The 18,318-nt window shown below is 48.2% G+C and overlaps 1 protein-coding gene across 1 annotated transcript in view; it reads left to right on the forward strand.

Annotated features, from left to right (window-relative positions):
• The window catches only part of BCAM (basal cell adhesion molecule (Lutheran blood group)), a 44,079-nt gene extending 31,204 nt beyond the window's left edge, over window positions 1-12,875 (forward strand). Inside the window, exons 7-16 of the mRNA XM_088139877.1 lie at window positions 1,678-1,802; window positions 2,159-2,318; window positions 2,439-2,554; window positions 4,482-4,623; window positions 6,009-6,127; window positions 7,262-7,400; window positions 8,212-8,247; window positions 8,715-8,862; window positions 9,687-9,807; window positions 10,455-12,875. Coding sequence (XP_087996003.1) covers window positions 1,678-1,802; window positions 2,159-2,318; window positions 2,439-2,554; window positions 4,482-4,623; window positions 6,009-6,127; window positions 7,262-7,400; window positions 8,212-8,247; window positions 8,715-8,862; window positions 9,687-9,807; window positions 10,455-10,460 — 1,112 coding nt within the window. The 3' untranslated portion in view covers window positions 10,461-12,875. The remainder of the gene's footprint in view (window positions 1-1,677; window positions 1,803-2,158; window positions 2,319-2,438; window positions 2,555-4,481; window positions 4,624-6,008; window positions 6,128-7,261; window positions 7,401-8,211; window positions 8,248-8,714; window positions 8,863-9,686; window positions 9,808-10,454) is intronic.
• The last annotated feature ends 5,443 nt before the right edge of the window (window positions 12,876-18,318 follow it).

Raw genomic sequence — 18,318 nt, forward strand, 5'->3', positions numbered from 1 at the left:
TACCGTGGGCTTCTCAGAGTATGGGGAATTGGATGGGGCTTTGCAAAATGTTGCAAGTGCGGAACATCTGCCCATTTTTCTTTTATCAAGAAAATGGGTGGGCCACTTCCCAGGACATCCATGGCTAGTTAGCAAAAGGATCAAGAAAACTACTGTAACAAACTTAGAGAGCTGTTGCTAAGATTTCTACATCCTCGTGGTTCCCCCCCGCTTTCAATAAATCTGGTTAAAGAAGACTCTGTAAGAATCTTACTTTTGATTTTCAGTGCCTGCTAAGGACTTGACAGAGCACTTACTCAGCCTAGTGCAGTGAAGAGAAGTGACAGGGGAGGCAGTTCCAAGCCTTGGGAGAATCACCACTCATATGGTGTCAGGGGCAGAGCTGAGGGATGTAAAAAGATACCGAGAAAAACGCGTTTGCTGCTACCCTGTCCTCGCTGTCTCTTGACAAAGCTGGTTGAACATCAGCTGCAGCGGCTCCTTGTATTTGCTCTGTCAGCTTGGTCTACTAAGTATTTGCTATGCCTCCTTCCACATGGGATGTGACTTTGGGTATTATCTACCCAAGGTTTAGATCTTCTGAGATGGTTTTGTTAGAGATTCATCAGGAGGGCATAAAGGATGAACAGTCTTTTTAGCGATGGTGGGTTCTAGACTATGAAATGCCCTTCCCAGGTCATTTTGTCTAGCAATTTCCTGATTATCTTTTGCAGTAGGCGTGCCCAGCCTGGGAAAGCCCTCCAGAGGTGTGGACCTCAACACCCGGAATTCTTAGCCAAAGCTGTGCTCCTAGGAATTCTGGGAGTTGAAATCACCCGTGTGGAGAATGCCCAGGTTGGGAAAGGCTGGATCACAACATGCCTGTGTTTTGATTTTGCTGTTACTATCTTATTATTTTTATTATGCTTTTTTTTTTTTTAAGGAAAGGATATCTGTGACCGGTGACTCTGAGTTCTTTGTGGGGTTTTTATGTTTGTTTTCATGGGGATGAAAGTACAAATGTGTAAAGATGTTTTACAAATCTATACGTGTCAGAAAGCTTTCGATTTCCTGAGGTCCCGTTGATGAGTTTGATGTGTTATTCTGCTGCCGTTGTTTCAGCTGTCTTGCAAGCTGTTGTTTTTATTTCAGCTGGCTGTTAACTCATTGTGAAGGATTTTTTTAAAGCATTGTAGTTGTTTTTTGGTCCAATACAATACATAGATTATGCATGGGGAATGTGGGTGTCAATATGTATATATCTGATACACACACACACACACACACACACACACACAGAGTCCTCATTTAGTGACCACAATTGGGACTGGCAACTCAATCATTAAGTGAAGCGGTCACTAAGTGAAACCATGACTGTGCTTATGATCTTCCTTCAGCTTTCCTTTGCATGCTGGCTGGGGAATTCTGGGAGCTGAAGTCCACACATCTTAACGTTGCTGAGATTGAGAAACACTGCTTTATAGACCTGCAAAGATTGTGAATGCAAGGACTGGTCACAAAGTTACTTTTTCATCACCGTTGCAATGGTGAATGGTCGCTAAATGGGTCAGTTGCTAAATGAGGACTACTTGTGTAAACACACCCACAAATAATAACCTTTTGGGTTATAATTCCTAGGACAGCCCATTTTAATTGCTACTCCTGAGTAATCCTGTTTCCTTCCTTCACCCATCCTAGATTATACGGAGAACGTGGAGTTTGTTTTGGATTCTCCAAAGGTCATCAAAGAAGGGGATGATGTGCAACTACGATGCCAGGGCGATGGGTCCCCCCAACCTGAATATTCATTTTTCAAAGTGCAGGTACTGCTTGGCCCAGTCCTAGTTCCTTCCCCTAGGGAAGGAGAATTGGGCTGGGTAATCTATTTTGGCATGATCTGTCCAAAAAGGCTGAGACAAAAGGAAGGAACATGGTTCATTAAGAACCTTGTTTTCTGTGTGGGTTGCATGTCCTCAGGCACTTCTGTGGCCTAATGCTGAGTTAAGTCATGTACATCACCTGTCCCACTGGTAAAGCCATCTTGGTCTTTGGACCATATGTTGGGGTCGGTCCTTGGAACAAGCTGCTGATGGCTCAGATTCAGCAGGAACTTCCCGATACCTGTCCTTTGATGTCATCCCTCCAGCCTTACCTGACTTTCCTTCCTCCTCCTCCCCAGAGTCCTAATAACCTGTCCGACTTGCCCACCAACACTGATGGTATCCTGATTCTTCCACGAGTGACCAAGGCTGATAGTGGGACATACCGCTGTCAGGTGCTGGACTTCTATAGTCCCCCAGAGGTGGAACTGGAGAAGGATGTGAGCATCTTCATCAACTGTGAGTGCCCCATGGAAAGCTGGGAGGGAGGCCCATGCCAAGCCTTCATTTTCATCAGCCAGTTGCTCATTAAAATTAAGGCTACACCCTTCCCTGCACCCCTTGTCTACTCTGTTTCAGATCTGGACCCCCTGGTCCTAAATCCAAGCAAGATAGTGAAAGTAAACCGAAGCGAAAACCTTCAACTGACTTGTTCTGGCAGTGGCTCCAAGACACCCACATTGTCATGGAAGAAGGTGGGTCAAATCTACAGGTGCCTCCTTCATAAGTAACACATCTGCCAGAACACTGCATAGATCAAAGATGGCATCCAGAGAGAATAGCACAGAGCTACAGTTTTTTGGGTTGAGGACTAGCACATTCCTTTTGATGTATATTCCCCATGGTGTGCCTGTTTATTCTCTTGTAATCCCTTCCTCTCCAGTCTCTCCACTCTGGGGAGGCATAGGACAATGTGGTCAGGCATAGGACAATGTGTACTGACTGACTGTAATGGTGAACAAATGACTAAGAGGGAGGTGCTGCAAAGGTTGTAAACGCGCACCTTGGTCGCAAAGTTATTTTTTCAGCACCGTCGTAACTTCGAGCTGTCACTGCACGAGGCAGTCGGTAAGTGAGGCCTACCTGTATGCACAACAGTCAGGGTGGTCATTCACCAAGCACCACTCGACCACAAGAACTAGCCTACTGGTGGGACATTGGTGGGCTGTAAAGACATAACTGCACTTGTGGGTCCAACTGTGTATCCCCCATTGTGTTGTCTAGGTAAGCCTTTGCTCTTAAGACAATGAATAGCTTCTCCCTACCCTGGAAGGAAATTGGCCACAGCAGATCTGTGTAACTCTGTAGTTTGCACTGTATGAGAGGCTCATACAGAGATGCCAGAAGTGGGAAACTTTGCCTGGGTAATAAATGTGGGCGAAAGTGTGAAGCAGAATCATTCTTCTGCACCCTCCCTCTGCTAGGAATCTGTGTGAGATGTTGGGTGTCTTTGCTCTGTCGCAAAGCAAGTCCTTGCTCTGTCGCAAAGCAAAAAATGCCGCAAATGTCCTTGGCAGGCTAAGCCGTTGATATTTTTGTCGCTCTCTGTGTCAGTTTATCGCACTGTGATGCCACTCAGGTTCCTGACCTTACCGGATCCACGTTCTTGTATCTTTCCCCCATTTGTAGTTTGCAGTCCCTGAAATGGCTTGCAACTTAGCACGGACAGCAAAGGATCCTAACCTGTGTGTGTGTGTGTGTGCGCGCGCGTGCGTGCATGCATGCATGCACACAGTATGGAGACTTCGAGTCAATCGCCGGCATCCCCTTGATGGCCTCCGAAGTGGGTGAGGCCAAAAATCTCAACCCCACCCCCCGACACACCTTTTTGCATTTTGGGAGTGTTGAGGTCAAAACAGGTGCCTTAAAACTCTTGATTCCTGCCCCCAAGAGTCGTAACCTCACCCACTGTTGGAGTACAGCCCTTGACCCACATCGCAAAGTCTCTTGCAGCCCTCCAGATCACAGCAGACGCACACTTCTGACCCACAGCTTCCCAATGAAAGCGAGCAATGGACGTCTTTAGGAGCTGCGCGTCCTGCACCTTGCATAATTCCGTTTCATATTCACAGGGGCTTATTAAGACAATGGTGGTGGTGGTGGTTACAACGCATGGGATTCCCTTGTCGATGAGCCATAAACGTGGTGTCGGTAGCCACGACGAGCCGAGCGAACTCCAAATCCCAAAGCCTTTTAAAGATGCACAATCCGTAGAGTTTCAGACACTCACTGGGATCCAGAGCAGAGGGAGAACGGACATTCATAGGACACACTGCTTCGGATACCAGTTTTAGGGCTGACCTCGTGGAAGTGCCACATTAATTAGAGTAGCAAGGAGTCCGAAGGAATTGGTAGCACCTTTTCCCACTAACCAATTTTATGGAAAGGCAGAAGCTCATGGAAGCTGATGCCTTTCCATGAAACTGGTTAGCTGGAAAAGGAACTATCAGATTCAGTTTTCGTGCCATTGTTTCAAGATATGGACCGCAGAGCAAAGAGCAACCCATTCTGCAGTTTGGGTTTGACTGAATTGAGGTCTTTACTACTTCTTGAAGACCCAAGGCAGGGAAACACATCTGGAGTAACAGCAGCCATTTTTCCCCTCCTTCCTTTCTCCTGCAGGGAAAGGAGCAGATGGGGAACGGCGCGACGCTGTCCCTGAATGCGCTGACTTACCTCATGGCTGGCACGTACATATGTGAAGCTGCCGTGCCCAGCATCCCTGGACTGAAGCGGAACGAGTCAGTCCAAGTCATTGTAGAAGGTAGGGGTGTGGGCGTGCCATGTTCAGCCCCAGCTAGAGGAAAGGAGGTGAAATGGGGCCGGAGGGAGGGGGCAGCAAAGGCAGATGCTGGAATCAGTAACTGGAGCAGGACAGATCCATTCAGGGAGTTGGCAGCCTGGCATGGCCGAATGCCAATGCCTTTCTTTCTCACCCTGGAACTAGCTTGCTTAAAAGATTTCTATGGGCACCCCATTCACAAAAAGGCAACTCTGGGAGGTATATATGTCAACCCTTCAAGGTAGCCCAGCCAAGAAGCACTAACTCTAACTTTATTGTATGGTTACGTTAACCGAATCTTGCAAGTCTGAAAGTACATCTCTCCCTCCTCACCTTTACAATCCAAGAAACTAGGGAGGGTCTCTTCAGAGACGTTTGCCAGGCCCCCATTCCTTCTGCAGGCTGGCTGCCTCTTATCTGACTGTTGTCCAGTCTGCGGCTCTTCCTCCTGTCTCCCAAGGTCATTCCTGCACACCATTACAGTATAACCTTAAAACAAATCTCCATCTCCAGCCACCACAACTAAAATGCCCATAAAATGAACCCACCTAACATCCTAGCCCCACACCTGAAGGAGAAACAATTGCTAGGCTCTCTCAGGACAGTGGGTGCCTTGCAGCCCACAGAGCCCCCATGAGTCTGACTTCTGGAAATCACAAGCACCAATGCCTGATGATTTGAGGTAGGAAGCAAATGCTTTAGTGAAAGCTGTAAATTGGCCATAAAAAAAGAAAACCTCCAAACTTTCTCTTCATACCCTCCCCCCCAAAAAAAGAAACTTAGAGGGGAAAAGGTTTTGCCAATGTGTATGTTATAGATGACCATCTTTGCATTTTTCCTCATTCTTTCCTCTATGGCAGTGATTCTCAACCTCAGCCACTTTAAGATGGGTGGACTTCAACTCCCAGAATTCCCCAGCTGGCTGGGGAATTCTGGGAGTTGAAGTCCACCCATCTTAAAGTGGCTGAGGTTGAGAATCACTGCTCTATGGCTATTGCAGAGGATTGGGCTTTGAGATAAGCTTAAAGACACATTTTGGCACAGAATCCGGTGCTCTATCGTAATAATTTGGCCCACGTGCTTGTCAGGATATGACGCTCTTCATTCAGAGGTTGCTCTTTGCACAGCTTTTCCTAGAAAGATCAGGTGATACCGGACTCGCAAAGCTGTGAAGATTAGTCAGATCAGTACGGGCAACACAGCTTAGGTGGGGCAGATGGGGCTGGAAAAGAGATCTTTTCCCCTCCCCGTGACTCACATACACACAAGCATTCCAGTTAGCTTACTTAATGCACTATTCGTCTTTTTCTGGAGCGCAGCATTAAATCCACGGGCTTTGGGATGCCCGCTCTCCCTCTCTCAAACAGGAAAGCCGGAGATAGAGATGCACCAATCCATGATCCATCAGGACCAGACCGTGAAGCTCACCTGCTCTGTCTTAGGCCATCCTCAGCCGGAGATTAGATGGAGCATACCTGGTGGGAAGGTGAGTCCAAGATTTGGCAAACAGCAACAGCAACATTCTCTGCATATCCCTCAATGTTCTCTAGGGTGCAAGGTTTTCAAAAAACAGGCAGTCTTCACTTAATAACCATTCGTTTAGTGACCGTTAACAACAATGCTGAACAAAGGGACTTATAACCAGTCTTTGCACTTACAACCGTCACAGCCCCTCCCGCGGTCATGTGATCGCAATCTGGGTGCTTGGCAACCAGCTTGCACTTAGGGTGGTTGCAGCGTCCCAGGGTCACGTGATCGCCATTTGCAACCTTCCCAGCTGGCTTCCGGCAAGCAAAATCAATGGGGAACTGTGTGATTCACTTAACATCCATGGTGATTCACTTAATGACCGCTGCAAAAAAAGTTGTAAAATCGGGTGTGACTCGCTGAACAACCACCCTGCTTATTAACAAATTTTCTGTTCCCTATTGTGGTCGTTAAGCGAGGACTACCTGTATATTCAGGGACACCATTCCCTTTCTTTGAGACTTCCTTAAATGAGAAGATGGTTTTATGGCTACAGCGACCATCCCTCCTTTATTATAAAGAACAGTCCTTTATTTCAGAAAGCTGTCCTTTAGCTTTATTTATTTTTCAAAAACTCACTTTCGTCCTTTTTTTTGGTCGTTTAACTTTCACCAGACAAACGGTACCACTTCACACGCAGTCTTTCACATTCATGTGAAGAACATGGACACTGAACGTCTTTTTAAAATAAATTCACATACTTTCTTTGATTTTAGATCTTTTTATTCGAGTATGCATTTTGGTAAAGTTTTTCTTGGTTTTGCTCTTGAATTTTAAATCTTAAATCAAAGTTACCGACATAAACAATTATGTTTTTTTCTCCTTATGAACCTCTTTCAGATTTGCCCCTTTTTCAGGTTTGTCCTTTATTTTTTTCCAAGAAAATAGGGTCACCATATTTATGACAGAGAAAGAAACAAAAGGTCTCGATTGAGGGTGATGGCAGTTTTTCCCCCCCACATAGCAGCAGCCATTAAAAGTTTGCATGCATAGGATACTATTAATGCCAGAAATAGTCCTGTCTGCTTACCACCCAGGCAAGCTAGTGGAAATGAAAGGAAATGTGCAAGTTCTTTTTCGACTCTCCCTCCAGGCTCCTGTGAAACATTCAGCAAATAAATTTGTTTCTGAATTGTTAGTGGAAATCACCCCCAAGCTAGTCCAAAGCGGGGTTCAATGCACAGCAGAGAACAAGTACGGCTCGACCAAACAGAACTTCCAGTTGAAAATTGGTGAGAGGATCGTTTTTCTGTCCTGTGGGCATGTGGGTGTGGGGCGCACGCGTGTGCTCTAGGGCAGATTTTTCAGATACAGTTAATGTGCAGCAGGGCTTAGAATGAAATTCCATATAGATCAAGGATCAGTCCATCGGCATGAGTCATTTCATGGCTGCCCTTTAACGCTTCTTGTTTGGAAATGTAAATTCCGCCATTCTTCATGATCCCCGTAAGAATCCCCACTTTTTTGAAAATGCTGTTGGCCCCGGGGTGAGGGGAGGGAGTATTTGTCACAATCGCTGGCTTCAGTGGAAAACTTCCTCTTCTGGTCAGTAGAAACTTTGGATCATTCAGAAAAGTGTGTGTGTGTGTATATGAGATTGCTGGGTTCTTGCTGTTCTCTGAGCTTGGCTGTTTCCTTGAAGATGTTCCATTACCAGGCTAAGTAACATCCTCAGTGCGTGCCCATGCCCCAACGCGCATGCCCACGGCCGTGCATACCCACACACACCAACCTGGTCATGAAACATTTGCAAGGAAACCACCAAGCTCAGAGAACGCCAAGAACCCAGCAGCTCAGCCCTGAGCTACAGACACTCTCTACTATTGGGGTCTGGGATTAATTATAATTTATTGTTGGAAGGGAATCCGGCCCTGATCCTTATTTAGTTGTTATTTTTATTAAAATTGCCATTGCAGTTGCCTGCTTCGAGCAGTGTATCGCAGTTCCTCCAGCGCAAGCATTCTGGCTCTGGATCTCAAAAGTTAGGCAGTTAAGTTTAGATTTTGTGGTGACCTTTGCTAACTAATCTCTTTCTCCTTGTAGTTTCCCCAACAGCATCTGCCTCTCCAAGGCCAGCTGGTAAGTCTCTCCTTTCCCCTTCTCCAATTCTGTCACTGCTGATCAGGTTGGGTGAGCAGGAAGGGCGATACGGGCAAATGTGAGGGCTCTAACAGTTACCCCAGGATTTGGGTCACTAATCACTCTTTCCCACTCTTGCATGCTATCTAGGGAACCCTGAACTCCAGACAGGTGGGTGTTTGGGAGTGAGAAAGATAGGACAGCAGAGAGGTCCCCTTTGCCAGATGGACAGATGGATGGTTCCACCAAGGGATGATGGGAGTTGTAGTCTAACGCATCTGGAAAACACCAAGTTAGGGAAGGCAGTTCTGGACAGCCATGGCAGGAAGTCCCCCACCTTGACTGTGCTTCTAGCGTTCCCCGCTTGGCCCATCCATAGCCCCTTTCGCTTCCTGGCATCTCCAGAGAGGACTCGATGGTGTCCACGCCTTCCCCGGTTTCCCAGGTGACCTTTTTCTCCCCAACAGCGGATGAGGAAGAAAGTCAAGGAGGAAGTACGGTTGCAGTTATTGCGGTGTGTGTGTGCGTCCTCATCCTGCTCCTGATCGTGGGCTTCTTCTACTTCATGCAACGGCGAGGCCAGCTGCCCTGCAGCAGGGGAGAGAAAAGATCCCTGTGAGTTTGATCTTGGCGCTCTGCACGGTGTTCCAATGCGTTGTGCCTTCCTGCAGCAGTTTCCCAGAAATTTCCTCTAGGGATGGGGAGAGGGAGAAGGAGAAGGAGAAGGAGAAGGAGAAGGAAAAAAAGGAAGGGAGGGGAGGGAAGGGAAGGAGAAAGGGGAGGGAAGGGGAGGAAAGGAAGGGGAGGGGAGGAAGGGAAGGGGAGGGAAGGGAAGGATGGATAGGGGAAGGATGGATAGGGGAAGGATGGATAGGGGAAGGAAAAGAAGGGAAGGGAAGCGAAGCGAGGCGAGGCGAGGCGAGGCGAGGCTTGGGGACTTTAATCACTTTTATCTGTCTGGTTCCAGTAGATAAAATATTTTATGTTGTTTTTTTGATGTTCTCTGAGCTTGTTTTTCTTTGGGCAGACATTTCATTACCAGCCTATTACAATATCATCAGTGCAGGGGGGGATGAAGTTTGCTGGCTGTTCATATATGGTAGCTTGGTTAAGATGTGGCTTCTTCCCGAATGGTTGCTGTGGTTCAGATAACAAGCTGGTGGGGAGCATAGAAAAGGCTGAAAGACCATCTGGCAACTCACTGTATCGCAGGCCTCCCCAGGCTTGGGGGTTGCAGGACACGTAGTTCAAGACATCTGGAGGGCTCCAGGTTTTTCTTCTTTATTTTACAGCATTTTTAGATTAGCCCAGTCAAGCCGACTCTGGGAGGGAGAAAGCTGCTGTGTCCTGTTGCGATCCTGGCTTGCTTGTCCCTGGGTGTTTTTTTCTAGTTTTAAGAACAAACGTTGAATTAGACGGTTATTTCCTTCTGCTCTCAGGACCCCCAAGGAAGGGACTCAAGATGACACCGTGGTGGAGATGAAGGCTGACAGGCGGAACGAACAGACGGGGCTGCTGAGCCCTGGAGGTGGTGGTGGTGGTGGTGGTGGGACGAATGAGGTGAGGAGGGGTCTGGGTGGGAGAACGGCAATAGCCCCATTGGCCTTAAGCTTCAGAGTTTCAGCCTGTTTTCAAGCCCTGTGAAGGATTGTTCCAGCCTTTCCCAACCAGGGGCTCTCCAGCACAGATAACTGGGGGGAGACGGAGCAAGTGATGCGTCAGGACATCATCGGGCCAAGGCTGAATTATATAATTTGTGTTGGATGACACCATGACATACATGGCATCATTGTGGCTTGTACCAGATGCTTGTGTCCTCCAGGCGTGTGGGCCTTAGTTCCCAGGATTCTCAACCATGGCCAAGCTATCTGGGAAATCCTGGGAACTGAAGTCCATATATCTGGTGTGCTTATAGGATCAGGGAAAGAAGAGATTGGGGCAGAGCAAAGGAAGACTGTAGAGTGTGAATTAACTCCCTCCCTTCCTTCCTTCCTTCCTTCCTTCCTTCCTTCCTTCCTTCCTTCCTTCCTTCCTTCCTTCCTTCCTTCCTTCCTTCCTTCCTTCCTTCCTTCCTTCCCTTTCCCTCCCTCCCTCCCTCCCTCCCTCCCTCCCTCCCTTCCTTCCTTCCTTCCTTCCTTCCTTCCTTCCTTCCTTCCTTCCTTCCTTCCTTTTTTCTTCCCTCCCTCCCTCCTTCCCCCCCCTTGCAGTGCTGAACAGAAGGAAGGCTGGACCTGTCTTCTTCCAGAGGGGCCCCTTCCCATTCTGTACCGCCCACAATGGATGGAGAAGATGCTCAGAAAGGACTCTGCCAGGGCATGACAGCCCCACTTCCTCCCTCCCTCCCTCCCTCAGAGGGCAGGGAGCTTCCTTTGCACCTAGACTTTTGTGGCAGGAGAGGTTGAGATGCCATGGGGGGGTGGGGGTGTTATTCTGCCACTACTTCTTCCTCCTTAAAACCACATTTTTTGGTGATTTTTGTTTTGCTTTGTTTTAAAAAAGGAACTGACAATTATCTGCACAGACGCTCCATTTGCAGGCTGCGGCATTTCTATACCTGTTGCCCCCCAGTAGACATAAATAAAGTCACCCACAGATGCACTTATGTTAGTAACACAAACAAACATTGCAGAAGTTGCTGACCAGTTGGTTTGGATTTTCCTTCGTTTTTCCACCAACTTTCAGCAAGCCCCTGACTGCCAGTTACCTATGATCTAAAATGAACCATGTTTTGTTAACCTGCCGGTCACTCAAAGGTGAGTCACACTTGCCACAAGCTCCTCTGTTTTAAGCTGGTGTGTCCATTTGCTCATTTTCCTGTGATCACGTACCCCTCTGCATCCTCAGTGTGAAGCATGCATCAAAAGCGAACATTTCCAGAGACGCTCTCGTTCCTGCATGCACGAGCTCGCCCGTCACCCAGCCTTCTCCATACCCCCGCCATCCGAGGATGGCCCGTCATCCATCTGTATGTCTGTCTAGCAAGGACTTCTTCAACTCCTCCTGGTGCATCTGTCACACTAGTGTGTCTGTCTGCATTTGAGCATGGCCAGCTTTGGAATTTAGCCCGTGGCCAGTCCTTTAATGGTAATTTGATCAGTTAAATGAGCGAGTGATAATGTTCCTCCAAGCCACAAAAATATGCGACTGCTGGTTTGATAGATTGGTCCTCTGTTTAAATGGATAGAGGCCAGTCAGCTGGTTGTAATGCGTGAGTTTTTTCTCCTCGGCCAGTTGCCGCCCTTCCTAACTCATGTGCTTTTTTCTCTGGCCATAAGGTGCTATGAATATACAGTATCCTAACGCTGACTCGCAGTCGTTGGAGCACGGGATCCCAATCTGCTATGCCAAGAAAAGTTATTTTGTCTGCGCACCTGAATGGCAGTCTCGTGAAGAATACTCCCTCTCTCTCCTGCTTCATATAGCTTTGGCTCCAGGGCTTTGGGGAAGGGGGCTTTTCAGCAGAAAGTGGGGTCTTCCAGCCACCGATTTCTTTCTTTGTGAGGTGGCTGGGGACATGACACGTGCTCCCAAGTTAGTTCTCTGTATTTTTGTGTTCTGTTCTCTTGATGTCTCGGCTCCCGAGGTGGGGCCCACCCTCGACCCCCATCTTCATTGGTGGCAGTGAAGCCTTCCCGGTCAGTGGATCCCGTGTCGGTTTTTATAGGGCACCGTTTTGTGTGTATGGCAGAATCTCTTGGGGATCAGCCTCTTTATTCAGGGTTGTGATCTTCCTGTTGTCCCTAATCCTCGTGACGTGTCACTTTCTTTCTCTCTTGCACTGTGTGGTCAAGACACTGGCTTTGGGGGAAAAACTTGGGCCTTTCTTTTTATAATTAGAGTACCTTTAATGGTGTTGCAGCCTAGGGAACAGAACGGAGCTGGGAGCCGTGGCACCCCGTGGTGGAGACAGGCAGGTGGCCGTGAGGCTGGGAGAGGGGGCTAACCGAGTGGCCGTGATCTTCCAAAGAAGCATTTTTAGAGAGGGAAGGAAGCTGGATATGTTAAGAGTTTCTCCTCGAATGGCAGCTGGAATATTCCTTTATCTCTTCCGTTACCTCTTCTCCCCTCTTCCCACATGGCCTTCCAGATGTGGTTGAACTTCCACTCCCAGCAGCTGCTGGGCATGCCGGCAGGGGCTGCTGGGAACGGTCGTGTATCAATATCTGGAGGCGTGAAATAAAGGATGAGAGCTTCCTGTAATGCCCACTGTTTAAAACTGCCTCTTAGATCTCACTGCATTTTTAGCCCCTTCTCTTCGTACCGACTGCAAACTGCAGAGTTGCTTCGTTTAAAGCAAAAAACAGCCACCTTCTCCCCCATTGTTCCGATGCCCCTTCCAGAAATTCGATCCATTGGCTGCTGCTTTCTGGATTTTTGCATCGATTGGGGGGAGATGTGGATTAAGTGGCCGTTCAGAGGTTTTTTTAGCGCTCCTTCTGGATGGGGCTTCCTCTGCAGACCAAGGCAGAGGAACAAATCAGTTGGCAACCTAGCCGCCTTGCATCCTTTGCACGGCCTCTCCCCACCACCCCGTGCCGTCGCTCCCGTGTCTCTGTTCAGGTCTTTCTATCCTCTACAGCCTGTGCCCAGGTTATGCTGTACGTTAGCCATTAAAATATTGTAACCTCTGTTTGACTCCTGAATCTTGGTGTGTCTGCATGGAACTCGTGGCCCGCAAAGGATGTGACTTGGAGCGTCGAAAATACATTATCCAACCTCTGTCATTGCCCACAAAAGAAAATCCCTTTGACGCTGGCCTTCCTTCCATTGAGGAAGGAAACTTCAGCTGAGAGCCGAACACAAGAGAAAGCGTTTATTTTATTTTGATTATTATTTTTACTTCCTCCCACCTCGGTCCCAACCAGATGATGTGCGCCATTGTAGCTGGCTTGGCCATACGCCGCGCAGACCCTTTTTCTCTTCGGTCGTCCCTGCTCCCCTCTGTGCAGGAAAGGCAAGAGCACACTGGGGCAGAATCGGGGCCCCCGGGTGGACGCATCGGTGCTGAACCCCTCTCATCTTTCGGGGCTTTCCGCATCTCAGCTCTGCAGCTTCCTGGGGAATGTTCTTGATTTTCCAGCTTTCACATATGCTCCGTGGGGACTCCGCTTCGTCTGCGAGGCTCGTACGCAGCTAATTAGAGGAGTTCCTTCCTGCGCGTTTCCCCTCCGCACACCCCTTTGAATTTGCTTCCCCCCCTCCGTTAATTCCTTGCCAAGGAATAATGTGAATTTCCCCTCTAGGACGGACTGCTTAAGAGGAATGCCAGCTTTTGGACTTGGCCTCTGGGACGTGAGCTGCAATGTGACCTTTAGCTCCGAGCAGCGATGGGGCTTTTCTTTGGCAGGTTGCAATTTTACAAATCATTGTGGATATACAGATTATGTTTGCACTGAATGGTGCCAGAATGGCCCACACTGTTCTTTTCCCTCCCCGATTATAGTATCATTGCCAACTAATTTTGCCTCCCATAAGATGATGCCTGTTTTGCATATTGTCTTAGACCAGTGTTTTTCAAACTTGGCAACTTTAAGACGTGTGGACTTCAACTCCCAGAATGCCCCAGGCAGCATGGCTGGCTGGGGCATTCTGGGAGTTGAAGTCCACACATCTTAAAGTTGCCAAGTTTGAAAAACACTGCTTAAAATATTCAAAATCTTAGAGACCTTATCACAGCCGTCCTGAAGACATCACTGGGAGGTGAGGCAGTGCTATTACCTGAATATTAAAGGGTTCAGGTGGGGAATTGTTTTGCAGGTAAAGGGGACATGCTTGGAGGGGATATTCTGATTCTGCATTTTAGCCAGAGTCAAAGTCCCATTCCACCCTGAAAATCAAACACAGATCTGCCTTGTTTTCAGAATTCGGACTTTGTGTCACGTTTGATTTCTTTGCCTTTGGGGAAGAGGGAGGCATGTATTTAGCAGCATTGTAGGGGAAGATAAGCTCATGTGGCGGTATTCTACCTGGGTGATCCATTTTGAAAAGCAGATGACCAACCTTGTCTGATATTATTATTACTTATTTAAATGTATTGGCTGCCCAATGGAATTTGAAAAATGAAGCAAGGTGAGAGTGGTTAGGACTTGGATGGGAGACCACAAAGAAACCTTAGAGTTGTAGCTGGACTGGGAAGTCAAAAGTCATTCTGGAAGACGGCAGCGACAAAGCTTTTCTGTAGAGGGGCCAAGAAAACTACATGGTTATGTTCATGAAATGGCCAGGAATTGAGGTTGACTCTCAGGAAATGCTATCCTTATTTTCTTGTATTTTATTCAAGCAAGTTCTGCTACAGCCGTTGATGCAACCCCACGTAACTTCTGAGCTTCACGGGGGCTTGGTTACATGCCACAGGCCACTCAGCCCACTGACTGCTCCAAGTTTACCATCCGGCACATGAACCTTTAAAACAATTGGTTGTTTTCTGAATGTTTATCTTCATGCCCGTGTTTCAGGCATGCCTGCACCACATTTCTGGCCACTGCAGTGCAGAAATGTGCATTTTGGAAATGTGCAACTTTTGTAAACATATCACTTCAAAAAAAGATCTGGGACACTTGCCCCCTTCCTCGGCACGGCTGGGTCTGAAATGAGGCCGATAGCCAGGGCTGAAAAGAAAACTAGAATATTATCTTCCAGCCAAACTATAAATCTGTCAAACCCAGGCCTGCTACTGTATTCTCATTTACCAACTGGGCAATGGTCCCTCTAGCAAGGATCCTGTAAGCCGTGGGCTTGTAAAATACGTAGGCTTGGTGTCACAGGAGATGGCTCGATGCCTTCCCCAGCTGGTGAATGAACCCCCTCCAGCTTTCCAGCTCCCTGTGGACTATGGGACCAGCTGAGACTGGAGAGTGTCTTGGAGAAGTCAGTGAGAGAGGACGGGGGCCCATCCTGGAGACGTCCCACCTGTCCTAGAAATTCAAGGCTGCTTGCCTGCTGATGAAGTCCATCTGGGCCCTTCCCAGTGTCTAGACCAGTGTTTCTCAACCTTAGTACCTTTTAAGAGGTGTGGACTTCAATTCCCAGAATTCCCCAGCCAGCAATGCTGGCTGGGGAATTCTGGGAGCTGAAGTCCACACCTCTTAAAGTTCCCAAGGTTGAGAAACACCAGTCTAGAAACAGAAAAAGCAAAGATGGGGAGATAGGATACTTAAAGGAAAAAGCACAGGTAGGGGATTTGCAGAAATTGGATCTCGATGTTTCAGGGTCCAAATTGCCATGCTATCCAGCAGGGAGAACAAATAGCCATCATGGAACAAAGGGTGATTTGTTAATCCTGGCTTAAGGGCTAGCCCAATGTGTGAGCTTTGCCCATTGCTTATCCGATTAAGCTGTAATTAAGTGAACCATGGCATCCAGGTGTGAATCCAGTGGAGCAGTTTACAAAGGTTTCCCACGGAGAAGAGATGAGTAAGCTCCGATTTCATGTGATTCCTGCGTTCAGATCTGACACTCTCCTTTTTGGACTAAGGATCATCAGGGCAACCAGAACCTAATCAGTGATGTACGAACATTTACGATCTTGGTTTTATAGCACTTAGCAGTGCAGTCTGCCCAGTCTACGACACGAGGGAACCTAGGGAGGAGGAGGAGGAAGAGGAGGAGGAGAAGGAGAAGAAGAAGAGCAGGAGGAGGAGGAGAAGAAGGAGAAGAAGAGGAGCAGGAGGAGGAGAAGAAGGAGAAGAAGAGAAGAAGAAGGAGAAGAGCAGGAGGAGGAGGAGGAGAAGAAGAAAAAGAAAAGGAGGAGGAGGAGGAGGAGGAGGAGGAGGAGGAGAAGAAGAAGAAGAAGAAGAAGAAGAAGAAGAAGAAGAAGAAGAAGAAGAAGAAGAAGAAGAAGAAGAAGAAGAAGAAGAAGAAGAAGAAGAAGAAGAAGAAGAAGAAGAAGAAGAAGAAGAAGAAGATCTAACCAACTTTATTTTGTCTGCGGGACACCATCTCTTTCACTAGTCAGGAATGAACCAAGATCATCATGGGCCATAAAGGGCCACGTTTCTTCGTTGAGAGTTGCCAGGGTTTATCTTAGCACAGCACGTAATCTGGCAGGCAAAAATCCCAAAGGTGCAGTTTTCAGTAGAAGAGAGAAATGGAAGAAGCTTTGTGTATTAAGCTTTTGCTGCTGCCGCCTCCCCCTCCCCCTCCCCCTCCCCCTTCTTCTTCTTCTTCTTCTTCTTCTTCTTCTTCTTCTTCTTCTTCTTCTTCTTCTTCTTCTTCTTCTTCTTCTTCTTCTTCTTCTTCTTCTTCTTCTTCTTCTCCTCCTCCTCCTCCTCCTCCTCCTCCTCCTCCTCCTCCTCCTCCTTCTCCTTCTCCTTCTCCTTCTCCTTCTCCTTCTCCTCCTTCTCCTTCTCCTTCTCCTTCTCCTTCTCCTCCTTCTCCTTCTCCTTCTCCTTCTTCTCAGCTGTCATTTCCAGCAAAATGGGTATATCTGGAGGGATGCACTTGTCTGCAGTCGGGCTTCCTGGATACTGAAGCCCTACCCAGAAGTGGAAATCTCCACGACGGATGATTACTGGGGCAACTAACTGAGAATCAGTTCTTCTGCTGCCCCATTCTCAGCCCAGGGGGAGGGCAAGATGCTCTGTGCCTTGCCCTCCCCTGAGCTGGCACCAGCGTGAATCCAGATGGCGTATGATTTGACCTGCATGAGGAACTTCACCGATATGCCTTTTCTCCTGGCAAACGGGGGGTATATGGTATGCACCCCTTTTCCTTTCCTTCTCATCCCCCCCCTCCCCTCTGGGCCTCTCCCTGTTCTGGGTGCCCACAGTCTCCCTCTCCACCCTGGGACAGCGATGCCTCTTGACCTGCTTTCCCCTGGGATTTTTCTGTCTCCGTGCAGGCTTGGCACCCTTGAGTGGGATTTGAAGTAGAGGACGGAACAGTAAATCTTGGGCAGCTGGGCTTCCACTCCTTGAACCTGTCCATAAAAGGAGAGAAAAGAGTTTTTGGAGGCCTCCCAGCGATTCACGGTGGAGCTTCTCTGAACTGCCTAGCTCAGTGTTGTGCAAACTTGGCCACTTTAAGATGAGTGGACTTCAACTCCCAGAATTCCCCAGCCAGCTGTGCTGGCTGGGGAATTCTGGGAGTTGAAGTCCACTCATCTTAAAGTGGCCAAGTTTGCACAACACTGGCCTAGCTGGATTCACGTGTCATGTGAAACCATCACTTCGCTGCTTCGGTTCTGGCCAGTGTGTTGTGTGAAGCCAGCCCTTGAGGAGTTGTAAATCATGGTTTCTGGTGTGAGTATCTGTGGGGAGGGTGAGAAGAATCAAGGCACCGGCCTTGTTTGCATGGTCACAGAGGCATGTTGACTCTTTTGACCCAATGGATGCGCCTGCTTTATGGCTTAGTGTGCTCTGTCAACCCAGCCCCAGCAAAATAAGCTGCAGCTTAGCAGAATGCACCAGCCATGTCTGAATCATTATCAAAATTAGAATTTGAACTTTTCCTGGTTCTGGGGTGGGAAATTGAAGCTTGAGCAGGACATTCAGGGGGGAAGGGCTCCGAAAAGAATTGAATCCCCCATCCATCCATCCCCCATCCATCCATCCATCCATCCATCCATCCATCCATCCATCCATCTATCCACCATCCGTCCATCCATCATCTGTCCATCCATCCATCCATCCATCCATCATCCGTCCATCCACCATCCGTCCATCCACCACATGTCCATCCATCATCTGTACATCCATCCATCCATCATCTGTCCATCCACCATCTGTCCATCCATCATCTGTCCATCCATCCACCCATCATCTGTCCATCCATCCATCCATCCGTCATCCGTCCATCCTCCATCCATCCATCCATCCATCCATCCATCCATCCATCCATTCATAGCTTACAACCTCAACCAAAAGGAGCAGTAGGCAATGGAGGGAAACTTGCTAGGGCAAAAGAGGGGGGATGGGGTTGAACAGGGCATTTTGCCATGGTGGGCTGAAGGCCATTTTTGGCCCCTGAGCTGCCAGTTCCCCATCTCAGGCTTAAGGCCAAGCTGGTGTCCTGCTTCAGTTGTTGAGCCAAACCCTGGCAAACCTAACTTCAAGTCTAGCCTTCCACCATGGG

The sequence above is a fragment of the Python bivittatus genome, unplaced genomic scaffold (genome assembly GCF_059951505.1).
Source record: "Python bivittatus isolate LINGU-HERP-01145 unplaced genomic scaffold, Pbiv_v1 ctg000310_np1212, whole genome shotgun sequence".
NCBI lineage: Eukaryota > Metazoa > Chordata > Lepidosauria > Squamata > Pythonidae > Python > Python bivittatus.